This window comes from Oncorhynchus mykiss, chromosome 19 (genome assembly GCF_013265735.2).
Source record: "Oncorhynchus mykiss isolate Arlee chromosome 19, USDA_OmykA_1.1, whole genome shotgun sequence".
Taxonomy (NCBI): Eukaryota; Metazoa; Chordata; class Actinopteri; order Salmoniformes; family Salmonidae; genus Oncorhynchus; species Oncorhynchus mykiss.
The window spans coordinates 32,050,720-32,078,069 of NC_048583.1; the positions used below are offsets into that span (position 1 = coordinate 32,050,720).

The window sequence follows — 27,350 nt, forward strand, 5'->3', positions numbered from 1 at the left end:
GTAGCTAGATCTAGAAAAAACAAAGTTCCAAAGGCTGGGCCTAATATAGTGTATAAGAGGTTATACAATACGTTTTGTAGCGATTCCTAGGTTGTTGATGTAAAGAATATTTGTTGGTCCGTAGTGTGTCATGAGGAGCAACCAGACCCTGCACTTGCCACATGAAATTGCTTATCCAAGTTACTAATAAGCATGCACCCATTAAGAAAACTGTAAAAACTTAAATCCCTGTGGATTGATGAGGAATTTAAATATGGTATGGTTGAGTGGGATGAGGCAAAATAAAATGGAAAACAGGTCTGGCTGTACAACCGATAGGCAAACGTACTGCAAATTGAGAAATCATGTGACTAAACTGTATAAAAATAACTACACTATGAAACAAAGATAAATGACAAAGAATGATAGTAAAAAGCTTTGGATCACCTTATATGAAATTTTGGGCAAAAAGGCAAACTCCACTCCATCATTCATCACAAAACCCATTGGCAAAATTAGCAAACTTAGCCATGACATGCCAGCAATAAATGCTGACACTACACATCCAAGTATATCTGACCAAATTACGAAAAGACAAGAATTGTAATTTTGAATTCTGTGAAGTGAATGTATTGTTTTCTATCACCAATGACAAGCCACCGGGATCTGACAACTTGGATGGAAAATTACTGAGGATAATAGCAGATGATATTGCCACTCCTATTTGCCATATCTTAAATGTAAGCCTACTAGAAAGTGTGCGCCCTCAGGCCTGGAGGGAAACAAGTTATTCTCCTACCTATGGATAGTAAAGCCCCCTTCACTGGCTCAAATAGCCGACCAATTAGCCTGTTACCAACGCTTTGTAAAGTTTTGGAATAAATTGTGTTTGACCAGATACAATGCTATTTTACAATAAACAAATTGACAGACATTCAGCACGCTTATAGGGAAGGACATTCAACAAGCACAGCATTTACACAAATGACTGTTTGGCTGAGAGAAATTGATGATAAAAAGATTGTGGAGGCATTTTTAGACTTCAGCGTGGCTTTTGACATTATTGATCCTAGTCTGTTGCTGCAAAAACTTGTGTCATGGCTTTACACCCTCTGCTATATTGTGGATAAAGAGTTACCGGTCTAATGGAACAGATGGTGTTCTTTAATGGAAGCCTCTCCAACAAAATCCAGGTAGAATAAGGAATTCCCCAGGGCAGCTGTCTAGGCCCGGTTTCAATATTTACTAACGACATTGGCTTTATTCAATGTATCTATGTATGCGGATAACGCAACACTATACGTCAGCTACCCCAGCAACTGAAATGACTACAACACTTAAAACCTCTGACTCCCCATCCCGGATGCGGAGCGTAATCATCGCCTGAAACTAATTAGCATAACGCAACATAAATATCCCTAGAAAATATTCCTATTCATGAAAATCACAAATGAAATATATTGAGACACAGCTTAGCCTTTTGTTAATCACCCTGTCATCTCAGATTTTCAAAATATGCTTTACAGCCAAAGCTAGACAAGCATTTGTATACGTTTATCGATAGCCTAGCATAGCATTTTGTCCAGCTAGCAGCAGGTAACTTGGTCACCGAAATCAGAAAAGCAATCAAATTAAATTGTTTACCTTTGATGAGCTACTGATGTTTTCACTCACGAGACTCCCAGTTAGATAGCAAATGTTCCTTTTTTCCAAAAAGATAATTTTTGTAGGCGAAATAGCTCCGTTTGTTCTTCACGTTTGGCTGAGAAATCGCCTGGAAATTGCAGTCGTTTTTCAGTAGGACCGATTGGAGTAATGGCTACCTCTGTATTTTACGCGAGAATCTCTCTGGGGGCATCAGGTGACTACTTGCGCAATGTAGCCGCCTACGGCTATTCTTCAACATAAATGCGTAAAACTACGTTGTAGACACCTTGGGGAATACGTAGAAAGCGTAAGCTGGTTGATAGCACATTCGCAGCTCAATAGGGACTCATAGGAACGCTTTCAAAATATGGGGCACTTCCGGATTGGATTTTTCTCAGACTTTCACCTGCAACATCAGTTCTGTTATACTCACAGACAATATCTTTACAGTTTTGGAAACGTTAGTGTTTTCTATCCTAAGCTGTCAATTATATGCATATTCTAGCATCTTGTCCTGACAAAATATCCCGTTTATTACGGGAACGTTTTTTTTCTTCCAAAAATGAAAATACTGCCCCCGAGTCACAACAGGTTTTAAAGAGCTGCAGTTTGTTTCAGAATGGGAGGCAAGGCATAAGTCAGTCCTAAGTATTTCCAAAACTAAAGGCATTATATTTGTGACAAATCATTCACTAAACATTGTAATGAGTCATGTGTTAATTGAGACTAAACTGCTTGGTGTAACACTGGATTGGTCAAAACATATTGATACAACAGTAGCTAGGATGGGGAGAAGTCTGTCCATAATAAAGCGCTGCTATGCATTCTTAACAGCACAATCAAAAAGGCAGGTCCTTACAGGCCCTAGTTTTGTAGCACCTGGACTACTGTTCAGTTGTGTGGTCAAATGCCACAAAGAGGGACTTAGGAAATTTGCAATTGGCTCAGAACAGGGAAGCACTGCTGGCCCTTGGATGTACACAGAGCTAACAATAATATGTATATCAATCTCTCCTGGCTCAAAGTGGAGGAGAAATTGACTTCATCACTACTTGTTTTTGTGAGAAGTATTGACATGTTGAACACACCGAACTGTCTGTTTGAACTAATGGCACTCATGCATACCCCACACGACATCTCTTCACAGTCCCAAAGTCCAGAACAGACTATGGAAGGCATACAGTACTACATAAAGTCATGACTACATCAAGTAACTGATGCAAGCAATAAAATTGTATTTAAAAAAAAATAAAAAATACACCTTATGAAAGTGGGACTGTGAAGCAACACAAACATGAATACACGAAACATACGATAACATACACACTATTCACACACACAGGTCAAATCTTTTGTAATGTTTTTATAAATGTATAACTGCTTTAATTTTGCTGGACCCCAGGAAGAGTAGATACTTACTTGGCAGCAGTTAACGGGGATCCATAATAAATACAAATAACTGGTTGGGCCACCTATAGCTGCAATTTCTGCAACCAAAACGCTTCCTGTAGTTGTCGATCAGTCTTTCACATGGCTGTGGAAGAATTATGATCAGTGTTTGGTTTTTCGCCAGACATAACCCATGTCACCAAAAAGTTCCACTTTTGACTCATCTGTCCATAGAACATTCTTCCCTGGAGTCATGAAGATCATCCAGGTGCTTTTAGGCAAACATGGGTCCAGTTACGTCTGGCGAAAACCAAACACTGCATTTCAGCGTAAGAACCTCACCAATGTTCAAGCACAGTGGTAGTGTGATGGTTTGGGGATGCTTTGCTGCCTCAGGATCTGGACACCTGGTCACCACTAAAGACACCATGAATGCTGCTCTGTATCAAGAGAATTCTAAAAGGAGAGAATCAGGCCATCCGCCATTGAGCTGAAACGCATATGGGTCATGCAGCAAGACAATGATCCAAAACACAAGCAAGTCTACATCAGAATGGCTGAAAAGCAAAATATTTAAAAGTTTTGAAATGGCCTAGTCAAAGTCCAGACCTGAACCCCATTGAGATGTTGTGGCAGGACCTGAAACGAGCAGTTTATGCTTAAAAGCCCACAAATGTCACTGAGTTAAAGTAGTTCTACATGGAAAAGTGGGCCAAGATTCAACCACAGCGATGTGAGAGGCTGAGCAACAACTACAGGAAGTGTTTGGTTGCAGTCATTGCAGCTAAAGGTGAAAACCAGTGTTATGGGGCAATTCATTTCACACAGAGGCATTGGGTGTTGCATACCTTTGTTAATGAACCCTTCACACTCATGAGAATTGGCCTATATGAATAGAAATGTTTCTTCAAAAAGAAGTATGAAATGCATATGCATTACCATGGTAGCAATTACAAGGTTACAGTTTGGAGACTGGACAATTAGAAGACTAAAAGGTGAGGACAAAACCGTTAATCTGACAAGACTGAATGCAAACATTACACTGTTGATTTTATGTGCATTTTACATTTACGCCACTTTTGATAAAGAAATCTTAATACTCTGGATACGTTCAGCAACATATGAATATTCATGGTTATTTGGGGTAAGTGCAGCATAAGACAAGGGTTTGAGTGAGAGGTCTAACTGGTGTCTCTAAGTGGCCCCACACCTCTCCAAAGTGTGCACAGATCCTATGTAATTTCAATGCAGTTTTAAGACTCAAAGAGCCTTCAGTTATAAGGTGCTATTTTGAGCTCTCCTAGCTGTGCTGTTGAAGAACTAGAGCAAGCAGACTTATGTTTTTTTGGTAGGGCACAGCCCTGCATCCCTGCCTTTATGCATTCCAAAAATGGTCTATTATAAATCACAATCTGGTCAGGTGGGTATCATTTCAAAGCGTATTCTATTGCCAACATGGCTAGCTAAGTTACAAAAAACTATCTTACAGTGTTTAGGCTTTCACAAGGCAATTCAGAGAAGCAGATGATAATTTTGGTGCGCATAGAATTGAGTCACGAGGGCACGCAGAAGCGTGTTCCCCGCCAAATTTCTTCCCAATACGACAAGCATAGGCTCATTCTGCTCAGAACAACCCAGGATATGACAACACAGTGATCATAAAAGTAAGGGCTGACCCCATTTAGTTGACTGCTTGATTGTTTGGTCGATATGCTGTTGGTTGACCGAAATTTCTTTAGCCAGTCGCATATTAGAATTTTTGTTTTCATGGTACACAAAACAGTCTGATTCGTACTTGTCCGAGCGGACTAATCCATTGGGGAGGCCGTGTAGATGGCACAGTCCATCACTCCAGAACATGCTACTGAAATTGTATATGGTTATATTATCTAAGAACAATGGTGCAACACAAATACAAATATTATTTTATAACAAATTCGCTTCCTTCAGCGTTGGATAGCGGTCACTGTCCGCGGTTCTGAAACCGTGCACTGTTGAATTGCTGCCTTTTCCTAGACCATGTTGCTACAGTGTTTGTGCACAATAGCAAAGTTAGCTAGCACATTGGTGTTGAGGACAATGCGGTGGAGGCAGGAGCGGTGTGAGGAGACAAGAAAACAGCCCTTGCCTTAACTGTCGAAGAAAAGTGGATAGGAAAACAACTTAATTAGGTCTATAATCAATCGCCTAAGTGGTAAACGTACCTGACTTTATAAGTCATCCACATACACCAAGTATACAAAACATTAAGAACACCTGCTCTTTCCATGTTAAACAGTCAACCACAACATGTTGGATAAAGCAATTTCGGCTGTTTTGTCATTCTGTCACTGAGCAGGGCAGTTAACCCACTGTTCCACGGGCGCCGAAGATGGATGTCGATTAAGGCAACCCCCCCAGCACCTCTGATTCAGAGGGGTTGGGTTAAATGCGGAAGACACATTTCAGTTGGACAACTGACTAGGTATCCCCCAATCCCTTTTAATCTTTGTAAAGCCTTTATAACAGCATGACACTTGTTTTCCATTAGAACAGCCTCCCTGGTATTACTTACAATTTATTTAGTGTTGTTTACAATATTTCTCTCTCAATTTGGAACAGTGTAATCTAGCAGCACCCGTTTGTCACAATACGAACATAGCTCTTACTCCTACCCTCCTTGATATTACAATTATGATCATAATAATACATATAATCAGTAGGCTTAGTATAGCAGCCTTGTATAACCATAATCGAACTGTAGGCCTAAAAGTGCATCCTGATAAGCAGTTTTAATACGCAACTTACTTAAGCCTACATGTACCAATCGATCAATCATTCGTTCATGTCATCAGACGAGTCATTCATGATTTGAAATGCAATCAAGCATTTTAGTTCTAAAATAAAACAAAGGGAGCCTTGAATAATTTGCCTAAACAAAAAAAATAAACGTTCCATGTCAGCAACTGCATGCGACTGTTTTTAGTCTTTGCTGTAATAAGGCTTCACAAAAAAAAGGTGCGCTTAGAATTTAGTGTTGTTTACACTGTTCCAAAATAATATTGTAATCTAACAGCACCTATTTGGCACAATTATGCACACAGCACCTGCTCCTTACCTGCCTTATTTTTCTAGATCTCCAGTAGTTTTCCCAACTAAGTCAAATTTCTTCCAGACATCTGACTTCCCCTTTCCCTCCTGAGCAACTAGTAAACATTCCCCCGTTATGCTGTCACGTGTTACGGTGTTGGAGTTTGTTATAACCAATTTATTGATGCCATTATCATAGGCTATATGTCAGGTGAGAGAACAGGGCATGTTTTTCCTAAACAAATAAAGGATTTGAGTAAGATAACTTAAGCCAGAAATGGCTGTAATTATTCTGCAGTTTCAGCAACATGGATTGCACAAAACAAAAACACTTGATGTTCTGTGGTGGTCGCTGCAGCAGAGAGGAGAGAGACAACAGGTGCTAGTCACACAGTCACTCGCTGACTTTTCTCTCTATTTTTTTTAAAAGCGCAGCAAGTCTGAGCCCGATCAAATACACTTTGGTCGGACTCCCTCTAGTCATTTTGTCTTATTTCATAATACGGTGCACTTAAAGCAGCAGACAAGCTCAGTGCATATAGGTGATTTTATTCAAACAGAGTGTATATGTCAAATAAATATTTGGGCGAAAGAACAGATTACTCTCGGTTGACTTTTTTTGTTGTTGTCAGGGACAGACCTAATAAACGTTGACACTGTATATTACAGGAGTTTTATGATATTGAAATGTGAAGTGCACATTTGGACTCACGGGTGTTTGGCTTGCTTGTATGACAAAGCAGTATTTAATATAATTCTCAATGTCTACATCTTTCAAAATACATTGAGTCATCTTTATTTACAGCCTTTCCGTCAGACTAAACATTTGCAAAGTTGCCCAATTAGCGGGAAGGATGGGGGCAACTTCTTGTCGCTTGCGGTGCTCAAGTTCAGAAGTCAGTCAGTCAAAACCAATACTGCGCTGTGAACCAGAGAATTTGAGCTCTGACATCATGTACAGCATATTACTGTAGAGCCACTGCGTTTCAATTTAGGCACTTGTTAGTGTCCAACTCTGCCATTTTCAGCCCGTATAAGGGTATGAGTGTAAAGAGTTAAATTAAAGTATCCAAATGTGTTATTTGTTCACTCAGGTGCCCTTTATCTAATATTCGTTTTTGGCTGGAGATCTGATAACATTCAGTGTCAAAAAAAAATGCAAAAAGAAAATCTGAAAGGGAACAATTACTTTTTCACAGCACTGTAAGTTCAGCAATTGGACTCTTCTCTCCTGGAGGAAGCTTTGAATTGGTCAGTATAGCCTACAGTATGAAAAGAGTGCAATCTTCTTGCATCTCACATTTGCCTGTAGTTAATGGACTGCCTGCTGGACTCATGAGTTGAAGCAAAATGCTGTCATATCCAGGAGTGTCATGCACTCCACCCCTCCTGACAACTGACTGCACCGGTCCATAACCTGTAATAGATGGAAGGGACTTCATGCACACCCACTGGAGAATTGAAGACAACTTTACCCAGAGAGCTACAAGTGTCATTGTGTGGTTACTGGTTTGACAGCCAAATCCTTAGACCGACCATAGATGTATAATGCCATAATAGTTCTGGTTAGACAGCTGAAGTTGTACTCTACACAACTTATTTTGATTTGCTAGGTAAAGTCGTAGGCGTTTATAAGCACATCAATGTGATAATTACAGCAGAAAATGCTTTGTATGTAACAAACACACCCATTGATTGTTTGCCAATAAGCACATTGACACTCAAACTGGGCGATGTTTGTGCAATGTCCACATGTAGCCTACACCTGTAGGGAGATTAGTAGTTCTGGGATTTATCACCTGGAAAATATCTAATAGGAGACATAACCTAGCCAGTTAGCTATAGAATATTGGCTTTGTAGGACAGCTGACTGAAGACAGGGCATTCAACTTGCAGTTGTTACTGTTTCTACGGTAAAATGTTAACATTTCAGACACTGGTTCTTGCAATTTTGGCATAACTGGGATTTCAAAGAAATCCTCTAGTTAGGCTAGCCGGCTGCAGCTATGCACAAGCTATACTAGCTAGCTGCTGTCAGCTTGGCTAAATACAGGTCAGCGCAGGCTTTAGCCAACACATTGAACTGAATTAAATGTACCATCTTGATATGGTGAGTCAGGACAGAAGAAGTCCTAAACTTCTCTACAAAAGCTAGGCTAGCTTTGCTTACCTCGCTGTTACTACTCACAACTGTACTGCCCTTGGTTTGTTGTGATTGAATGGCAAAGACACACTCACATCAAACCACACCCCCAAGACAACTCACGTTTGGCTTCAGTCATGGCCGCAAGCACTTAATGAGCAAGAAAAAAAACAAGGCCAAACCATTAAGGTCAGCGTCCCTTTAAAGCATAAATCATTGCGCATTTGCACACATTTGGGCCTATAGGCCTAACATGTGAGATGATTGATGTTGGACAGTTAGGCTAATGGGTTCTTCTGATGGGTTGACTGACTAAAAGGCCAAACAGACTGCCGATGAACGGTTAAAAGCAGCGGGTGGCTGTCCTATCACCTCTGACCACAGAACAGCTGCCCTCATTTTCTGTTAATTTCCCAACTATTCTACATGTTGAATTGCCACCGTTGGTCGACACCTAGCAGGTGATCTACTGCGCAAAGCTGAAGATCGTTATTGTGTCTTTTTCCGAATGTTTTACAGTAGTTGAGGTTATGGAGTTGCTGTACAATATTGAAATTGATGGAGACAACATCCACCCTGAAACATCTGCTTCAATTCCCTGGAAGTGCCAAAGCCTTCTCTGGCTGTACAATTAACCACTGAACTCGCTCAATAATCAGGCACTAAGCCTACATCCTCATCCCAAACCACAAACGACAGAAGGAATAATTAAATCATAAACAGTTACAAGTCACAGACAGTAGCATGAGAATAGGTAGAAATAGGAAGATTTCAGCATCACTGTACAACAACAAGAACTCACGGTGACTTTGTTCAAGAAAATGCTTTTTGCCAATTGGCTTATTGGACTTTATTATCCAACCCATTTTGAGTACTGCACTGTAGGAAAATCTTGTAACTACACTCTGTACAAATTAGCAAAACACTGCTGTGACACTGAACATCCCACATGGCAAAAACATACCCTTTAAAACCTCTCAGACAATTGACTTGTTAAATCACAGTCCAGGCCTAAGTACAAAGTTTGTGCTAAAAGCGTATTTGCAGGACAAACAAGTGTATAGGACTAATCATGTGTAACATAACCTTTAGCACTTCACAACAAGCAGCTGTTTACTTCTTCAAAAGATTGTCATTTTAAGACTCACAGTTTAAAATGGGAAGTGATGCACTTTAAAGCACAACCGTTATCGAAAGTTCTTCACTAATATTAAATATGGACATTTCCAAGTAAAAGGACCCATTTGAGCACCAACATGTGAGGTTCATAAGAACATGTCAAATTGGGTGTCAAATGAAAGCTAAAAGTACATTTGAGAAATTACGGCATACATTTTCCTACCATTTCCCATCCTAAAAAATGTGAAATAAGCAAAGGCTTTGATTTCTGGTCAAACACATAGAAAGGGGGTCTTAGACAGCTACCAGAAAAAGTGTTAAATGTATTAGAAATTGATCAAACACACTAATGTTGAAGTAATAACTAATATCAACACTTATATTTGGTTTGGGATAAATTATTTGCCTTCTATGTTTAAGGGGGAAAAAAGAAACACTGCCTTACATAAATTGCATGGACTGTGTGCAATAGTGTTTATTATGAGTTTTTAAATGACTACCTCATCTCTGCACCCCACACAAACAATTATCTGTAAGGTCCCTCAGTGAATTTCAGTGAATTTCAAACTACAAAAAAAATTGTTAGACCTCTCATTCGTGTCAAAACTCTGAGCAAGCATGTACGACATGGGCAACATGTATCATTTAGAAGATTCGCAAGTTTAGTTATTAATGAGTTGCATAGACCTCTTTCTGTGTTTTTACAAACATTGCGCAGGACTGCGATGCGCGGAAGTTGGTGGCAGAACAAGGGGAGTTATAGAACGCTAAAATGGTTTTGAGTGCATTTCACACTACTTTTGGATTATAATTGGATTTCAAGGCTTGTATGAATGTCATGCTTAATATAATGTTTGTTTCATCATCGCAAATCAACTGCATTATACTTTTTTTTTAACTACCAGTAAAATGGCTATTTGGCTAGCGTTTGCTACAGCCTATATCAATGCGCGTTAGCATTCTAGCTAACAATTGCTGCATCCAAAATAGTTATTTTACAAAGATCACAACCAACTATAATCTTAGCGACTGTTAAAAGCAAGAATCAAAACATAATTGTAAGCGTATGAGAACCCCAGAAAGTGATTTTGTTTAATAGTAATAACGTACATCTAGGCTGTGTTGAATGGGCGCAGATGGCGATCTTACTGCAGCCAAGCGTCGTCCGCATCTGTGCGTGACGTTAGTACTGGAAAAGGGTATATTCATCCTCAAATCGAGTTGCATGTTTGCAAATCGCATTGAATGTCTTCAAATGTCAAGTTACAACTTTGCTACCGTTACATTTTTCCACACATGATACAAGTTGGCGAAATGACACACTTGCAAATAATGATACAATACAAGCGTGGTTATCGACATATCATTCTAAAGTAGGCAAATGTGTATGTTATCCCATTGATTAGTATTACTCATGTCAATAAATTAATAACTTAGGAAATTAGCTGTTTGGCTATTTAGCAACACCGCGACACAACAGCAAATTAAGATATTTTCACACAATGCCACGTTCATGTTTACAAAACGAAGTGTTACCATCGTTCGAATTGGCTAATACATGTTTGAGCTTGTTGTGCTGCCTGTGCCGAAACTTACTAACGTTAGCTAGCTAGCTGTTAGCTTGCTAACGTATTGCCAAAACAAGGTGGAAGTTACCAAGGTGATTGATATATAGCTAACTAGTTAATGATAGCTATAAATTAGTTCGTTAAATTTAAGCAAAACGAGATGTCAACGTTTATAACAACGGTTGCTCCAATTGAAAAAGGCCTTTTGCACCAATGTACAGAAACACAACATCACAGCCAAGCCTTGAATCAAGGGTGTAGCAGTTAACTACCTATGCCATGGTGAGAAACTAATGGTAATGCCTATTCCGTAAAAAACAAGTCCATAACGTTAGCTAGTTTACGTTGTGTGGACAAATATTTAGCTAACCAATTACCTAAAGTGAAATGCAGAGCAGTCTTCCACGCCACCAACCTCGACTAGTAAGTAACGAACGTGAGCACTGTTAATAGCTAGCTAACGTTAGCTACACAAATTCTAATTTAGCGAGGCAACTTGACGAGATATTTTAGCTAGTGACGCGCACAGCAATGTGTCAACTCAGTTGAACAATATTAGCTATATATTTGTTTTATTCATCCATGTAGTTAGCTACCTATTCTAGCCATAGTTAGAGTACCAAAGCAAAGGTTCAAGCTGACCTGCTGCTGCGAAAACTCGGAAATGAAAGGTCTCCAATCCCCTTGCTAGGAGCACTTGGGGGGCAAAGCAGCGCCGTCTTCACGGCTCAACAGAATCCTTACAAGAAATTATAACCGTATCCATACGGTCTTAATAACTATGAAATAAATGAGTCAAATCGTTCTCCTTTCGGCCGTATTGGTGCTAACGTCGTTAATCACAGTTACTGGATAGCTAGCCAGTCACTACTACAAAACTACTGGTGGAGGACGTCCACGCAGCGTTCTGACGTGCTTGGCTTGCTTATTCAACGCGTCCGCAAAACCATCATGCGCGCGCAAAAAGATCAAAGAACATACGGAAATTCATGCATAAGCAAATTACAGACACAATTATACTTATCCATTGAAAACACATGGTGAGTCAGCACTTTTTGGTTGCACCTCGAACTCACGTTGGTTGATCGTCCTACTACACTTCTTTCCATTGAACATGCAGTAATCTTTCATGAAAAGTTGAACAAATATTGATCACTTTTATTGGTCATTTACATTTTGGGAATAGGCCTAGGCCCACTTGAGGAAACAAATGAGACAAGACTTTTAAAATAGATTAGTTGAGCCAAAATTATAGGTCCTGAAATCCATATCAAGCCATTCCATAAAGCAGGTGCAAAAACGATAAGAGCAATTTAAAGTTCCAACCTTTATGAAGTTCACAGCAGTTTACACATGGGCATTAGAGTAATTTAATAAATAATCTGTTTTCAGTTTCCATCGAGACTGTTCATAGTTTCCATCATGAAAAAATGTATCAGTGACCTGACTTCAGGATACTAAGGTGTCTTTGTGTCCCTTAATGGCACCCTAGTCTCTTTATAGTGCACTACTTTTGACAAGGGCCAATAGGACTCTGAAGTCCAAAAGTAGTGCACTAATATGGGGAACTGGGTTCCATTTGGGATGTATTACTTGTGCCAGCTTCCTCTGGTAGCCTACTGTAGAGAGGAATGTGATCAGTCCATGTTTTGTTTCCCCTCCAGTAGCTTTAAATCAATCTTTATACTCATTATTGAATCATATACCGGAGGCAAGGTGCCATCTTATCTTAAAAGACATACAAGCTTTGAACTCGAGACTAGCTTCCTGTGAGGGTAACCCATTTTCATTGTGTGTAGCCTAGCCATACAGATCAGTGTGCCTGCGAGTACCTTGGTCAATGAAGCATTTTTAAAATGTGTGTGTGTATCTCAAGTGTACATCAACTTAAGGTACCATGGAGCTGTGTATTATTGTACACGTCATACTGTAAACATTTGCTCCACATCAGACTGGCCACACCCTCTCCTTGAGATATGAGCCACTCAGTTGCAGTTAGTGCTGCTATGACTGCCTTCACAGTCAACACACCCATTTGCCCCTGTCTACTTGACACTGTCAGTTGTTGGGGGGGGGGGTAGTTAGATGTGGTCGGGCTGGTAGATTATGGACAAGAGCCAGAGGCATGCCAGAAACAGTGGCAGGGCAAAGTCCCAATGATGTGTCATGTCTAAATGCATCTTGCCAGTCTCGTCTTAAGAGATCTTAACAGCACAAGGGGTTCATTGCCGTGGGGTGGAGGGTAGCAGGGGCTGTAATGTTTGAATACAAATTAAAAGCCATTGTGAGAGTTTCAGGAGTGTTTTACAAGTTATGCCACATTGTGACAACACATCACTAAACATGAGAAACGCTAGTGATAGACACCAGCAGAAGCACTCCGTAGTCTGTAAATAGAGAACTGAAATAAATTCATCAAAGCAGAAATGTCAGTGGTGTAAATAGCATATTTTGTTTAGTGGCTAGTGAAAAGATGCAGTGTTGATTTAGTCAACATGCTCCTTCTGTAAAGTCAGTGCTTCACTTGAGATGATCATCAACAATATTGCTCAAAGACCCTTTATTCCAAGTAAACATTAAGTGCTGAAGATAAATCACCACTCATGGAGAAACTATAGAAATCCTACATGACCAACAAGCAAAGTCTAGAAACTTGCTCATGTTTGCAGGGTTAAGGATTTGACTGACAGTGCGTCATCGACTAATGTAAAGTAATAGCCTAGGTGTTTAAGTTCCACTGTGTACAGGTAGGCTACAATTAGTTTTTACCCAGCCTATCCAAATACTAGACTTCTTGTGGTTCTCATTTACATATCAACTCTGCCACCTAGTGGGATGCATTATACAATCACTCAAGACAACTCATGTATTGTCTTTACATGGAGAAAAATCTGCCAACACCACATTTATTGCATGCAGTCTATACATTACCAGCTTACACAAATTACTTGAAGATCAAAGTATGAATTGGCCATGTACGAATTTCACTTATCAAAATATATTTTAACAGAACAGACCGGCCTAGTACCGAATGTGACAGTCCTAGTGGCTTAATTAAAGCTGGAGTCAAGCTACTGTACTTTTCTGTTTATAGACAATTAAGGGAAGTCTTTGGAATCATAAATAACTTGAGGCTAGGCCATGCTAGTCATTCTATTTCTATGGCTGGAACCAAACCTGCTAGATAAAGTCATTGATCTCCACAGACGTGAGGGTGACGTCATTGTAGATACCCAGGTGTTTGATTGAGTCGAGGTCACGGATGCGGTGTTTGAACTCCAGGAGGTGCGAGCTATTCACTGCCACCCTGAACTCATTGTTAGTGCACATGATTTTCATCTGGAAAAACACAGGACCACAAACTCATTATGCAAAATCAAAGACTGTTGATATGAAATTAATGTCACTATACTGATCATACAACATTCATAAATAAACCTAAAATGACAACTGAAAAAAAATCTAATTAATATAGGGGTGTCCAAGTCTGTCCAAAATGGCACCCTATTCCCTATATAGTGCACAACTAATTTTCAATGACCCTGACCATCATAGTTTCAGAACTGATTGGTTGACATGAAGTGAACAGGAATGTAGATCCCTCACCTCAAAGGGCTGGCCCTGAGTGAAGGGGAAGTGGTTGTGTCCTCTCTCCTCTTTGCCCCATTTATTGCCAATCAGACTGTTCCTCACAATAATTTTCTTGCCATGGTCATCAAAGCGAGGGTTAATGTGCATGGCAATGTCATTCCCTTTGGTCAGGTTCAATGTGAACCTAAAAGGAGATAGTAACATTACATTAGTCAAGATTATCCTGACATTTACATTAAAATAAGAGCATGGTAGCTTATGTGCCAGTCTGTGCTATAATGTCAAACAATTTAGTTTGGCTTGACAATGACCAACGGAGTTTAGCGCTCAATCAGATCTGTGACCAGGCAAATAACATGAAGCAAGGATTTTGTGATAGACACTAGTTAAACGCATTTGTCTAAGTCAGACAACAGCATTATGTTTTATGAGGAATGCATGTTGTGCAAGCCATCTCATCAGCACTCAGATGTTTCCATGGTGATGTATGGGCTCTGAGACTGTGGCCGTAGTTAGTGCTCTTGACTTTAGTGATTTGTGGTAGGTATTATCTGGCATTGAATTCATATAATTTGTTCATACCTCACCCACTGTCATTACATGACTGAAAATGCAATCAGTTGAGAACTATAAATAATGTGTCAAGATGCTCTGTTGGGATTAGGCTACTGTCTGCCAACCTTGATTATCTATGCAAATCCTCCCATTAGTCTCTTTTTACATCACGATACTTATGAGTCACATTCTGACAAAAAAAAAAGATCAACCATATTTGATCCTTAGCTTGTGCGTAGCCTGGTTCAAAATTGGTTTGTGCCATCATTTTAACCCCTTGTCATGCCAGACATCTTGTCATATCAAACATTACACCGACAGACTGGTACCCAGGCTACAGTAGAAGAGGTTTGCAGGCAACATGTCAAGGTGGTATGCCAATCAAGTACCTATAATTGGCTACATGACTGAGATAGTAGTAACATTCAGAATCATAATGTGGAAATGACTGCAATGGAGATGTTCACAAGTCACCTAAATTATAACTATATTTTGATGTGAAAACTGACATTTTGGCATTGTGGTTAATTGTCCCGATAATGGTGATGACCATCTCGTCATAGCATCCGTTTGGCAGGTTCTGAACATATGGCACTTTCTGTTGGGGAAATAAAATGGGTCTGTTAAGAAAAATAAACTATAAAAACTGCCATTTCATTCAGACAGGCTTACACAAATATCAGAGTAGAGGTCTTGATCGCTGTCTGCCATAGCAATAATGAACCATAAGAACCTTGTTCTTTGTTTTTCAAAATCATCATAACCAATATCTTCAGGATTAAACGTCTTCCTTTACCAGTGAATGATGTTGAGGAGCAGTAGGTTGGCTAGGCTGCCCTGGCCATGTTGGCTGGCTGGGCGGTCCTCCCCCTGGTTGTCCGGGACAGGTTGGCTGGCTGGGCTGTACTCCACCTCCATGTTGTTGCCCCGGCCATGAGGGTTGGGAAGGGTTTGGTTGTTGTCCAGGCCACATGGGGGTGGGCTGGCCTGGTTGCTGCTGACCAGGCCAAGCCGGTTGAACACCAGGCTGTCCTGGCCATGTTGGTTGGTTGGGTTGTCCACCAGGCCACACGCCCCCACCACCCTGCTGGTTGTTCTGGCCTGGACAGCCCGGTCCACCACCCAGAGCATCTGACAGCTACAGGGGAGCAAGGGGAAGAAGGGGGATGAGAGGATTGTGATGTGCACACATTTAATGTTTCAAGATGCCTCCCTGATTTATTTAAGATGTATGGATATTCCTGCACTAAACAAATGACAGAATTAAGAAAACTACTTACATTCATTTTATCTGAAAAAGAGGGTGAGAAATGTGAATTGTATGTTTCAAATACTGCAACCGCAGGTCCTGAGAGAAAGTACACTTAAATGTTAGTTTACATTAAACTTTAGCCTTAAACTTTGTCCACCACCTAACTTAATCTTTGGAACCATACCAGTCTTCTCACAGAGCTATGACAGATACACTGTGTACAAAAGAGTTGCATGATAAACTGACTAGGTGAAAGCTATGATCCTTATTGATGTCACCTGTTATAGTCACTTCCGTGTAAATGAAGGGGAGGTAGACAGGCTAAATGAGGATTTAAGTCATGAGACAAGGATTATACATCTATAAAAAATAATATGGGGGTTTAGAAATGCAGACAATTACATTGATAGAAGCCACAATCTGCTATATTAAAGCTGCTTCACTCTAAAAAAAAAAAAAAGATTGCCCTCTGAATGGCACACAAACAAATGGGCAAGAAAATATTTGTGCTTTTGAATGGGGTACAGTAGCTGCCAGGCACACCAGTTTGAGTGTCAAGCACTACAACGCTGCTGGGTTTTTCCACACTCAGTTTCCCATGTATCAATGTTCCACCACCCAAAGGACACCCAGCCAACTTGACAACTGTGGGAAGCATCCCTGTGGAACACTTGCAACTCCTTGTAGAGTCCATACCCCCAACAATTTGATGCTGTTCTAAGGGCAAAAGCTGTGCAACTATTAGGAAGGCATTCATAATGTCTTGTGTACTGTGTATACATTACTGATAAGAGTACCGCTTTCTGTACAGCATTGTAAGAATGTTGTCATGTCAGACCATATCAAACGGGGACAACCTAGGGTTGCTAAATTCCAGTAACTTCCCCCAATTTCTCTTTTTTCCCCACCACTTCAGAAATCCTGGTTGGAAGACTCCTGGAATTATATCAATAAGCATGACATCTGGGAAGTCACCAACCAAGACTTCTCAAACCATGGATTTTTAGGAAGGTTACCAGCATTTTGCAACCCAAGACCCATCCTATCCTCACCCCACACATGTCAGACCAGACCTACTTTGAGTCTGGAAATTTGGTTACCCAGACTATTCGCATTACAGTGAGGCTTGTAAGTAAGCCTCACTGTAAGGTCTACACCAGTTGTATTCAGCACATGTGACAAATACAATTTTATTTGAAATGAGGTGCCATGTTTATTTCAGCAGACAAAGCCATAACACCCCCTGCACACATTAAATTAATTTCAAAAGTAAACCAGCCAAGGTATTCATGTCAATATACACTTCAAGATTAGCCTACTTTCTGGATTCTGCGTGTACAGCGTAGCCTAACAATTACGATGAGGATGAGAGAAGGGAAGTCTCAACTCTACTTAAGAGTCCTAACAGGCTGTCACCGTTACATAATCAGACTGAAAACAGTGTGAAGACAAGAACTGCAATAGAAAAACATGCACATGAAACAGAGCAACAGGATGTTGACAGATTAACAATCATTCAGTCAGAACTGCTAAGAGTTTAGTGGAATGTTCAGTGTCTCATGGAAAGTTAGGGATCACAACACATGAATGGCAAGTGTCTGTTAAAACCTCTCTAACCACCATTTGTTATACCATTTCGCATTGCCACTGATTAAAAAAGGTAGACTCAGCATTATGACATATGTGCAAAGAAAATAGCATAGTGGGTCAAGTGCCACATCAACATTGAATCTTGAGGCTAAATTTCTAAGCCATTTTGGTCCCGTACCTACCACTCTTAAACAGTGTTTTCCAAACTCAGTCCTCAGGAGAAATCAGTATATCAATGCTGATGAATATCTCCATGCTAGAGTACAAGGAACTGACATATGAACACTGAATTCCTAGACCTACCTGTTGTGCTTTGATGTCACCACGCTGCTCCCTTCATATGGCAGACATATACTAGAATTGGAGAGGCTGCGTGTCAGGGCGTATTCATACAGGTTTTCCCCCAAGGCCATGCCTTTATTTCCCTAATCTCTATATGGGAGATCACACCCTAATGCAGGGTTCCCCAAATGGCGGTCCGCGCGCCGTATTTGGACCGTGGGTGATTTTATGAGGCCCCACAAGTTTTCTGTGCAAAAAAATGTAATGTTTTATTTCTTTATTTTTATTGCTGTTTATAAAAGACTGTAAAAATACCAGCAAATCAGCTCCAAGTGATTTTAATTTTCGAAATCTGTTCCAAAGTATTCCCACGCATAATATAGAGATATATGTGAACGTATAGGTTTGAAATGTTTATGTTTTAGTCAAATATTATATATCTGTTTGGGCTTCTTGTAGCCAATTTGCAGTCTACAAATAATTTGTAGTTAAGTTCTGACCCCGACCATCCTCTCAAGAAAAAAATAGTCCCGAGGCTGAAACTAGTTGATGATCCCTGCCCTACGAAGCAACTTTCCCACCTGCATGAAAAGTATGTACAACAACATGACACAGGCTTGCATGTGTTGATTTGAGAATGATGTTTTTATAGTACAAGTTGCACTGTACAACTATCAAATAATGGTAATGTGAGATTCTTACAGTTATCTGTTCACTTTTTAGTTATGAGGGAATCGTTTCCATGGAAAGTTTCTGTGTACACATGTTTTACACCTCTGGGAGGGTCTGTTTGCAGACAGCCCCAACCACAAAAGTCTAATGCATACAGTAGGTGGGGGAAAATACGGTCAGTTTCTATGCCTTGTGGGTGTGGGTGCAGGAATGTTGTCAAGCAGACTTTTCTAATGTCTCCCTTGTTTGTAGAAGTCAAACAACAACCCACTCCGAGTGACAGATCTGTTCTGTGTTTACCATGGATACAGGGTGAGGTTTGTTAGCATTGTGATATATAGAATCTTTGTTTGTTACTAGGTGTGACGTTTATACCCATCTACAGCTAATCCCTTACCATTATCAAGGCATCACCAATGAACAACAACAAGCCTGTGAGAATGGGCAGGTTTAATTCAAACCAATCCTCAACATCATAAACCGAATTAATAGAACACAAGGGAACAAAGATGGAACAAGAACCAGGATTTGTCTGACATTTTGTTCCCCCTTCACATATTACTTTTAAGAATGAGCCCGGTGATTAATTAAACGCTGTATGATGCAGGACCCCACCCTCCACCATCCACCATGCTGTTCTTCTCAGTGTAGGAGTGGCAGGCAAAACTAACACATACTGTACCCACATATAACCATATTCTTTGAAGTTTTAAATGAATACCCACTGATCTGATAGGAGTTTCAAAAACCCCTTTCATAACACACACCAAAATCCCGCTATATTAACATGCCTGCATTTTGATACCAGCTTTTTTCGTATATCTGAAAGTCATGATTGCTGCATTTTCAGACCCTGTAACCAAAACAGGTTTCAGGTCTGTGGGAATAGTTCTCAGCTTTTTTGCAGGTAAATTCATTAACACTTCCGTTGTTTAACACCTCACTAATTTGAACTGCACACAGCCCCCATGGTTTAACACCACCACCCACCTCTCTCAATTTGCCAGTCACCCACTGATATGTATAAAAGGGGTCTACTTGCAATAAGTGGTAAATAAGAGGCTGTTTGAAAGGGGGTCATATAAACATATATATTTTTCTGCAAGTAACATACTTCTGTCTGAAATGGGTAAAAGAGTCTCACACTGTCCCTACACTGGCTTCCTGTCAAGGCAAGGGCTGATTTCAAGGTTTTACTGCTAACCTACAAAGCATTACATGGGCTTGCTCCTACCCATCTCTCTGATTTGGTCCTGCCGTACATACCTACACGTACGCTACGGTCACAAGACGCAGGCCTCCTAATTGTCCCTAGAATTTCTAAGCAAACAGCTGGAGGCAGGGCTTTCTCCTTTAGAGCTCCATTTTTATGGAAGGGTCTGCCTACCCATGTGAGAGACGCAAACTCGGTCTCAACCTTTAAGTCTTTACTGAAGACTCAGCTCTTCAGTGGGTCATATGATTGAGTGTAGTCTGGCCCAGGAGTGTGAAGGTGAACGGAAAGGCTCTGGAGCAACGAACTGCCCTTGCTGTCTCTGCCTGGCCGGTTCCCCTCTTTCCACTGGGATTCTCTGCCTCTAACCCTATTACAGGGGCTGAGTTACTGGCTTACTAGGGCTCTTTCATACCGTCCCTAGGAGGGGTGCGTCACTTGAGTCGGTTGAGTCACTGATGTGACCTTCCTGTCTGGGTTGGCGCCCCGCTTTGGGTTGTGCCGTGGCGGAGATCTTTGTGGGCTATACTCGGCCTTGTCTCAGGATGGTAAGTTGGTGGTTGAAGATATCCCTCTAGTGGTGTGGGGGCTGTGCTTTGGCAAAGTGGGTGGGGTTATATCCTTCCTGTTTGGCCCTATCCGGGGGTGTCATCAGATGGGGCCACAGTGTCTCCTGACCCCTCCTGTCTCAACCTCCAGTATTTATGCTGCAGTAGTTTGTGTCGGGGGGCTAGGGTCAGTTTGTTATATCTGGAGTACTTCTCCTGTCCTATCCGGTGTCCTGTGTGAATTTAAGTATGCTCTCTCTAATTCTCTCTTTCTTTCTCTCTCTCTGAGGACCTGAGCCCTAGGACCATCTGACATGATGACTCCTTGCTGTCCCCAGTCCACCTGGCCGTGCTGCTGTGGCACAGCCAGAAGAGGACTGGCCACCCCTCATAGCCTGGTTCCTCTCTAGGTTTCGGCCTTTCTAGGGAGTTTTGCCTAGCCACCGTGCTTCTACACCTGCATTGCTTGCTGTTTGGGGTTTTAGGCTGGGTTTCTGTACAGCACTTTGAGATATCAGCTATATAAATACATTTGATTTAATTCATTCTTACAGTTGTTTGCTATTTCGCATCCTCTCCAGCACATAGAGTTCAAGTTAAGTCTAAGTTCAGTCTAAAGTCCATTTTGGCAAGGGCTTTCTGCCTGCTGTGGGTTAGGTCTATAAACCTTGTCAATTATTTGAAGAGACACCCTTGTTCATTAGTCCATACATGTATGAAAGAACATCAGGCACTATTTAAATCAAAATATATTTCCTTTAAAAAAGGTACAGTTTACATTAATAAAACAAATTGTACCAGATATGAATTTTTTTGCAAACATTGTCTATATTTCACTTCATTCTGTCACACAAACAGAAAATCTGTAGGTGATAGAAGATTAATGACAAGTATGAACGTTACAAGGGCACAAGGCAAGACCCAGGTGCAGACACAGGAGGCAGATGGTTGGAGTCTTACATGTTTATTAATCCAAAAAGTGGTAAGCAAGAGAATGGTTGTGTACAGGCAAAAGGTCAAACCAGATCAGAGTCCAGTAGGTACCGAAGGGTAGGCAGGCTCTAGGTCAGTGCAGAAAGATTGGTCAGACAGGCGGGAATGGAGTCCAGAAAACAGGCAACGGTCAAAACCGGGAGGACTAGTGAAGAGAAAAAGGAGTACAGGGAAATCCACACTGGTTGACTTGACAAACATACAAGACAAACTGGCACAGAGAGACAGGAAACACAGGGATAAATACACTGGGGAAAATAAGCGACACCTGGAGGGGGTGGAGACAATCACAAGGACAGGTGAAACAGATCAGGGTGTGACAGAACGACAACCAAAATGACTGACAACTGCTGTTCAATAATTGCACTAATAAAGTGTCCTATATATCAAACGTAATGACCTTTATCCCTAAAATATACTTACTGACCTGGACACGTAACAGAAATACAATTTCCTGTCACAAGTAGCAAAGAGAACATTTCTGTTGCAGACAGGTTACATTTCAGAAAGATCAAGTTTGTCAGTGTTCTTGCACTGAGCCTGGCATTATGAGGGTGCATGATGAGGCCTCCATGACAAAACTCTCTCTCCACTGGGGCACTGGTGGCAGGCCAAACCGGTCATTACTACCTGCTTGAGCCTTGGAAAGTCTTATGCATGGATTCTCCAAAAATCTAAGCAATCAACTTCATTTTCATCAGAAGATACTTGAATGTAGCGAATAATCTCTGCTCTGACATTACTTTGTCTCCTTTCTTCTTGCGGATCTTGTTGCGGTAGCCAGAGAACATTCTGGAGGGTTTGGCAGGTGGTTGTTCTTCTTCTTCACCACTACTGTTATCCTTAACGGTGACTTTCCGTGCCTCAGCCAAACAAGGTCTGAATTTTTTTTTTTAAATTATGTATATGATCAAGAATATAACAGTATACATTCTACATTAAAAAAAAGTGACATAGAAAATGTTGCATGTTGCAATGCATTGTACCTACCAATCAGACTCTCCTTAAATTCAGCTTTATCTTCATGTGGTATGAAGACATCATGATCAAGCCAGAACAGGCAGAAAGATGGGTCCAGCAGTGCAGCCATTATGTATTACATTGTCACCAAATGGAGGTTTTGTTGCCTGTCATCCGAGTGCTCAGTTCTGACATTCACAAACAGCCCCTGGAATCGGCGTTTGAGTGACCGCTGCAGTGCTTTTACTAGACTGACTAGGTGACGACTTGTGCTCAGTATACTTTGCAGATGATAGTTGAGTGTCAGTACACAAGGAAGGGCAGCACTGAGTGTCACCACTTTCTCCACCTGAGTAAGGTTGGAGGCCTGGTCAAAAGGGTCCAAAATGTCCACTAGCTCCAATAGCTGGCTCCATTCCCTTGGTGATAAGCAGAGCTCATTATGTCCTTGTGCCTCAAGTAGAGTATTGACTCTTTGTTAATTCAGATTGGTGACTGCTTTAACAATCCGGAGGATGGAATTCCATCTGGTCGACACAGCAGCAGGGATATTACGATTGGCTCCGAACTCAGCTTCAAATGCTTCTTTCAGACCACAGGTAGTATGTAGTAAGCTGCAAAGTTTAGTTACCTTAGCCATCACACTGTTTATGATTTTTGTTTCCTTTAGTCCATCTCTAATCACCAGTTGTAATGAACGGGGCAAAGCACTGTAAGCACTGCTGCCTGCAGTTGGTTTGAATGGCTTCAGCATCAGTAATGTACTCTTCACCAAATTCTTCCCATAGGCTGGGATTATCCACATCATCATTCATTGCTTGCTTTGGGGAAACAAACTGTGAAGGCCTTTTTCATATTTACAGCATTATCACATATGATATAATTGATGTTTTATGCCAAAATTATCACATTACTTCAAATGTATCACTGATCCTTTCCCCAGTGTGTGACCCTGTGAATCTATCACAGCTCAACAGAACTGACTCCCGTCTGAGTTTCTCTCTTGCATGGCCATTACTCCCATGAAGCCCCTCATGGTGCTGTCAGTCCATATATCTAGTGACAGACACTGATTCTGTCTTCTCTAGGGCACTTTTGATTGTAGCCTCTTTGTTCAGTCTTAAGTCATGCAGGCGCCACTGACATGAAATTCCTAAAGTGAGGGTTGTCCACGAAGGACATAGGCAGGTTGCAGGAAATGATCAGGTCTTAGAGTATAGCCTCTTATGGTCTTCTGCATGGGGTGGCCCTGGCTGTACACTTGGACACCTGTGGTGGTCAAGAATGAGTCAATGCTGCTCTGTCCTTCTGTCCCTGCGCTGGCCACCTTTGCTTAGCAGAATTCAGTGAACCTGCAGATGAACAACATGATGGATAGTTGTTGCTGACTTAAGATGGAAGTACAAGGACACAAATGGTGGCATTGCCTTTAAATTGTTTAACTTGGGTCAAACGTTTCAGGTAGCCTTCCACAAGCTTCCCACAATAAGTTGGGTGAATTTTGGCCCATTCATCCTGACAGAGCTGGTGTAACTGAGTCAGGTTTGTAGGCCTCCTTGCTCGCACACGTCTTTTCAGTTCTGCCCACAATCTTTCTTCGGGATTGAGGTCAGGGTTATGTGATGGACACTCCAATACCTTGACTTTGTTGTCCTTAAGCCATTTTGCCACAACTTTGGAAGTATGCTTGGGGTCATTGTCCATTTGGAAGACCCATTTGCAACCAAGCTTTTAACTTCCTGACTGATGTCTTGAGATGTTGCTTCAATATATCCACATAATTGTCCTGCCTCATGATGCCATCTATTTTGTGAAGTGCACCAGTCCCTCCTGCAGCGAAGCACCCCCACAACATGATGCTGCCACCGTGGTGCTTCACGGTTGGGATGGTGTTCTTCAGCTTGCAAGCCTCCCCCTTTTTCCTCCAAACATAACAATGGTCATTATGGCCAAACAGTTCTATTTTTGTTTCATCAGACCAGAGGACATTTCTCCAAAAAGTGTGATCTTTGTCCCCATGTGCAGTTGCAAACCGTAGTCTGGCTTTTTATGGCGGTTTTGGAGCAGTGGCTTCTTCCTTGCTGAGAGGCCTTTCAGGTTATGTCGATATGACTCGTTTTACTGTGGATATAGATACTTTTGTACCGGTTTCCTCCAGCATCTTCACAAGGTCCTTTGCTGCTGTTCTGGGATTGATTTGCACTTTTTGCACCAAAGTACATACATCTCTAGGAGACAGAACATGTTTGGAAATTGCTCCCAAGGATGAAGCAGACTTGTGGAGGTCTACATTTTTTTTTGAGCTCTTGGCTGATTTCTTTTGATTTTCACATGATGTCAAGCAAAGAGGCACTGAGTTTGAAGGTAGGACTTGAAATACATCCACAGGTACACCTCCAATTGACTCAAATGATGTCAATTAGTCTATCAGAAGCTTCTAAAGCCATGACATAATTTTCTGGAATTGTCCAAGCTGTTTAAAGGCACAGTCAACTTAGTGTATGTAAATCTCTGACCCACTGGAATTGTGATACAGTGAATTATAAGTTAAATAATCTGTCTGTAAACAATTGTTGGAAATATTTGTGTCATGCGCAAAGTAGATGTCCTAACAGACTTGCCAAAACTATAGTTTGTTAACAAAAAATTTGTGGAGTGGTTGAAAAACAAGTTTGAATGACTCCAACCTAAGTGTATGTAAACTTCCGACTTCAACTGTACATGCCTCATCTCATAACGTTAGTTTTCGCAACACTGGTCAAAGCGTCCTTTCATACGATGGACAAGAGTGCAGACACGGCACCCCTATCATGAGGTAGCACCGATCCTTTGTTCTGAATGCTATGTTGTACTCAATCATGTCACTAGCCACAATCTTAATTCGTGAAATGTGCGGGCTGCACAGAGGCAGCAGTGAAGTCAAGCCTCTTCACCTGCACCAATCTCACCCAAGCCTGAAAAGTTGCGCTCTGGAAATCGAAACACTGTGTCGGTTGGTTTGTGGGGTATCCATTTATTTGGCGTGGGCTACGGCCAAACAGTAGCCTGTGTAAAGTTGGGTTAATAAACCGTCAATTCGTAAACTCAAGCCTCAGTCTGGACAATTGTTTAAAAAAACGTAATAGTTGTTCTTTATGTTTACTAAGACGCTTCACTAGGTCAAGTCAATGTGAAACCATGTCCGCTTAAAAAAATAGACATTTCCTACATTCTTTTTTGGACAAGTTAGTTGCCAGACACTGTCATAATTATATAATTTACGTAATATTATTTAAATATGACATGATTTCACATACTATGATAAACAATAGCAAACTTTTTCTTGTCTTCACAAAGTTAACATTTGCTTGCGTTGTAATGTTCCGATCTATATAGCAATAGCATACACAATGTCCACTCAATCAAATAAGGACAAAGTGCAAATATGAGTAGCCACTATCCTCCCATTGAAATAGATACGTACTTGTCTGCATATTTTTGGCGGAACGCAGTCGTTCCAGAACGCTTTTCAGCCCTCTGTACTAAGCTACTTTCTCTGTGTTACATCGCCGCCTGTTACATGTTATCTGACAGAATGCACAACAAAAACTTATCCCAGTACTGACTTGCACTGTTCACGAGTCTCAAGTCAATTGATCACAAGTCGCAAGTCATTTTCTTTGCGACTTAAGTGCGACTTAAGTCTGAGTGTCAGACACGAGTTTCCATCTCTGGCGTTGTGCTCCTACTTTAGCAGCAATTTCCACAAGGTAGGCTACTCATACTGTAGCTAGGTGCACAGACACACGCATACGTGCAGGAACACACATGCACGTATCTCACTCACACACACACAATCATAACAGTGTTATGCTTTGATGGCTGATATGATTGTAAGGATACCCACACACCGACTATCCAATGACCTGTCTGGGACTTGTTTCTTCCTTACCCCAGTCACATTTTCTCTGGCAAACTCTTCAATTACACACCCTAGAAATAACTGTCATATGATTCAGATAAAACCAAATTCAATAAAAAGGTTGATTTACCCAGAATGGTTTAAGAACCCACAACATGTCTGGGAATGTAACCAGTGTTGAGCCAGAGCTACCAATAGCCTAGCTCCCGCACCTTTTTTTACTTACCCCATTTTGCAGGTTTTACAATAATGTCCTCATCTGTTTGCATGCGCGTTCCCTATCAAGGTGTTTTGGTTCTTCCCTTGTGCACTACGCTTTTCAGCGCGCTTACTATTCCACAGGTCAATATAGTCTACACATAGTGACAATAGTGCAGGGTTTCCAATAGCCGGTAATAGCTGGCTTCTGGCCAATATATTTTTTTTTAAAGAAAAAACAATTGCCACGGCCAATTGTCCATGAGAAGAAACAAATCCCACTGTAATAACGCTTTTAGCTTATTCATTGATGGAAATACCAGTAGATGTAAAGGCATTTGACCGGTCATGCTTATCGGTCTACGGGTTAATTTGCATAATTTAGTAGAATTAAATTTGCCCATATGTATTTTCGTTAGTCGTTATGATTCTTATTTATCACACACGCACAACATACAGATACAAAGCCTGGTTTAAGCGGAAAATCTGTCAGACAGCAAAAGAGCTGCTGTTAGTTTGCTGCTGGAGTGAAACGTGCTTTAATAAGCCCAATCATTGCGCAACAACTCTAAATGAAATCACATGTTAAAAACAGTTTGAATAGCCACGATTAAAAAGAGCTTCTATTTGTATTTCTCAACTGGTAATTGAAGCGCAGTTCCCATTCGCCATTCAAGTGCA

General features: G+C 41.0%; 2 protein-coding genes across 8 annotated transcripts in view; both read right to left on the reverse strand.

Moving 5' to 3' along the window:
- The window catches only part of fbxo34 (F-box protein 34), a 49,390-nt gene extending 37,534 nt beyond the window's left edge, over window positions 1–11,856 (reverse strand). The window contains exon 1 of one of the 3 annotated variants that reach the window (XM_021573930.2): window positions 11,557–11,856. The gene's annotated coding sequence lies outside the window, so the exon portion shown is untranslated. Of the gene's footprint in view, window positions 1–10,456; window positions 10,501–11,291; window positions 11,394–11,556 lie in introns of those variants that run through there. The other 2 variants (XM_021573932.2, XM_021573931.2) reach the window with 2 other exon arrangements.
- A 1,922-nt stretch (window positions 11,857–13,778) lies between these two features.
- lgals3b (lectin, galactoside binding soluble 3b) lies at window positions 13,779–26,836 on the reverse strand. 5 transcript variants are annotated; one of them, XM_021573933.2, is made up of 6 exons: window positions 26,698–26,836; window positions 16,341–16,351; window positions 15,857–16,198; window positions 15,570–15,658; window positions 14,521–14,689; window positions 13,779–14,253 (listed from the first exon to the last, which is right to left on the reverse strand). In XM_021573933.2, exons 1-6 carry the CDS (start codon window positions 26,738–26,740, stop codon window positions 14,095–14,097), a joined length of 813 nt encoding a protein of 270 aa, XP_021429608.2. In that variant the 5' UTR covers window positions 26,741–26,836; the 3' UTR covers window positions 13,779–14,094. The 5 variants fall into 5 exon arrangements, with proteins under 5 accessions (XP_021429608.2, XP_021429610.2, XP_021429611.2 ...); XM_021573935.2 differs by lacking the exon at window positions 26,698–26,836 and adding an exon at window positions 18,206–18,311; XM_021573936.2 differs by lacking the exon at window positions 26,698–26,836 and adding an exon at window positions 18,206–18,291 and having other exon boundaries at window positions 16,341–16,408.
- Between the last annotated feature and the right edge of the window lie 514 nt (window positions 26,837–27,350).

What these genes read in the sequence shown, in the direction of transcription:
- lgals3b (XM_021573933.2), bottom strand. Translation starts at nt 26,740, where the DNA reads ATGCAAACAGATGAGGACATTATTGTAAAACCTGCAAAATGGG. An exon ending in ATTAACCACAATGCCAAAAT is followed by an intron (nt 14,690 to 15,569) that starts GTCAGTTTTCAC and finishes ATCTCCTTTTAG; the next exon opens with GTTCACATTGAACCTGACCA. An exon ending in CTCAGGGCCAGCCCTTTGAG is followed by an intron (nt 14,254 to 14,520) that starts GTGAGGGATCTA and finishes GTGTTTTTCCAG; the next exon opens with ATGAAAATCATGTGCACTAA.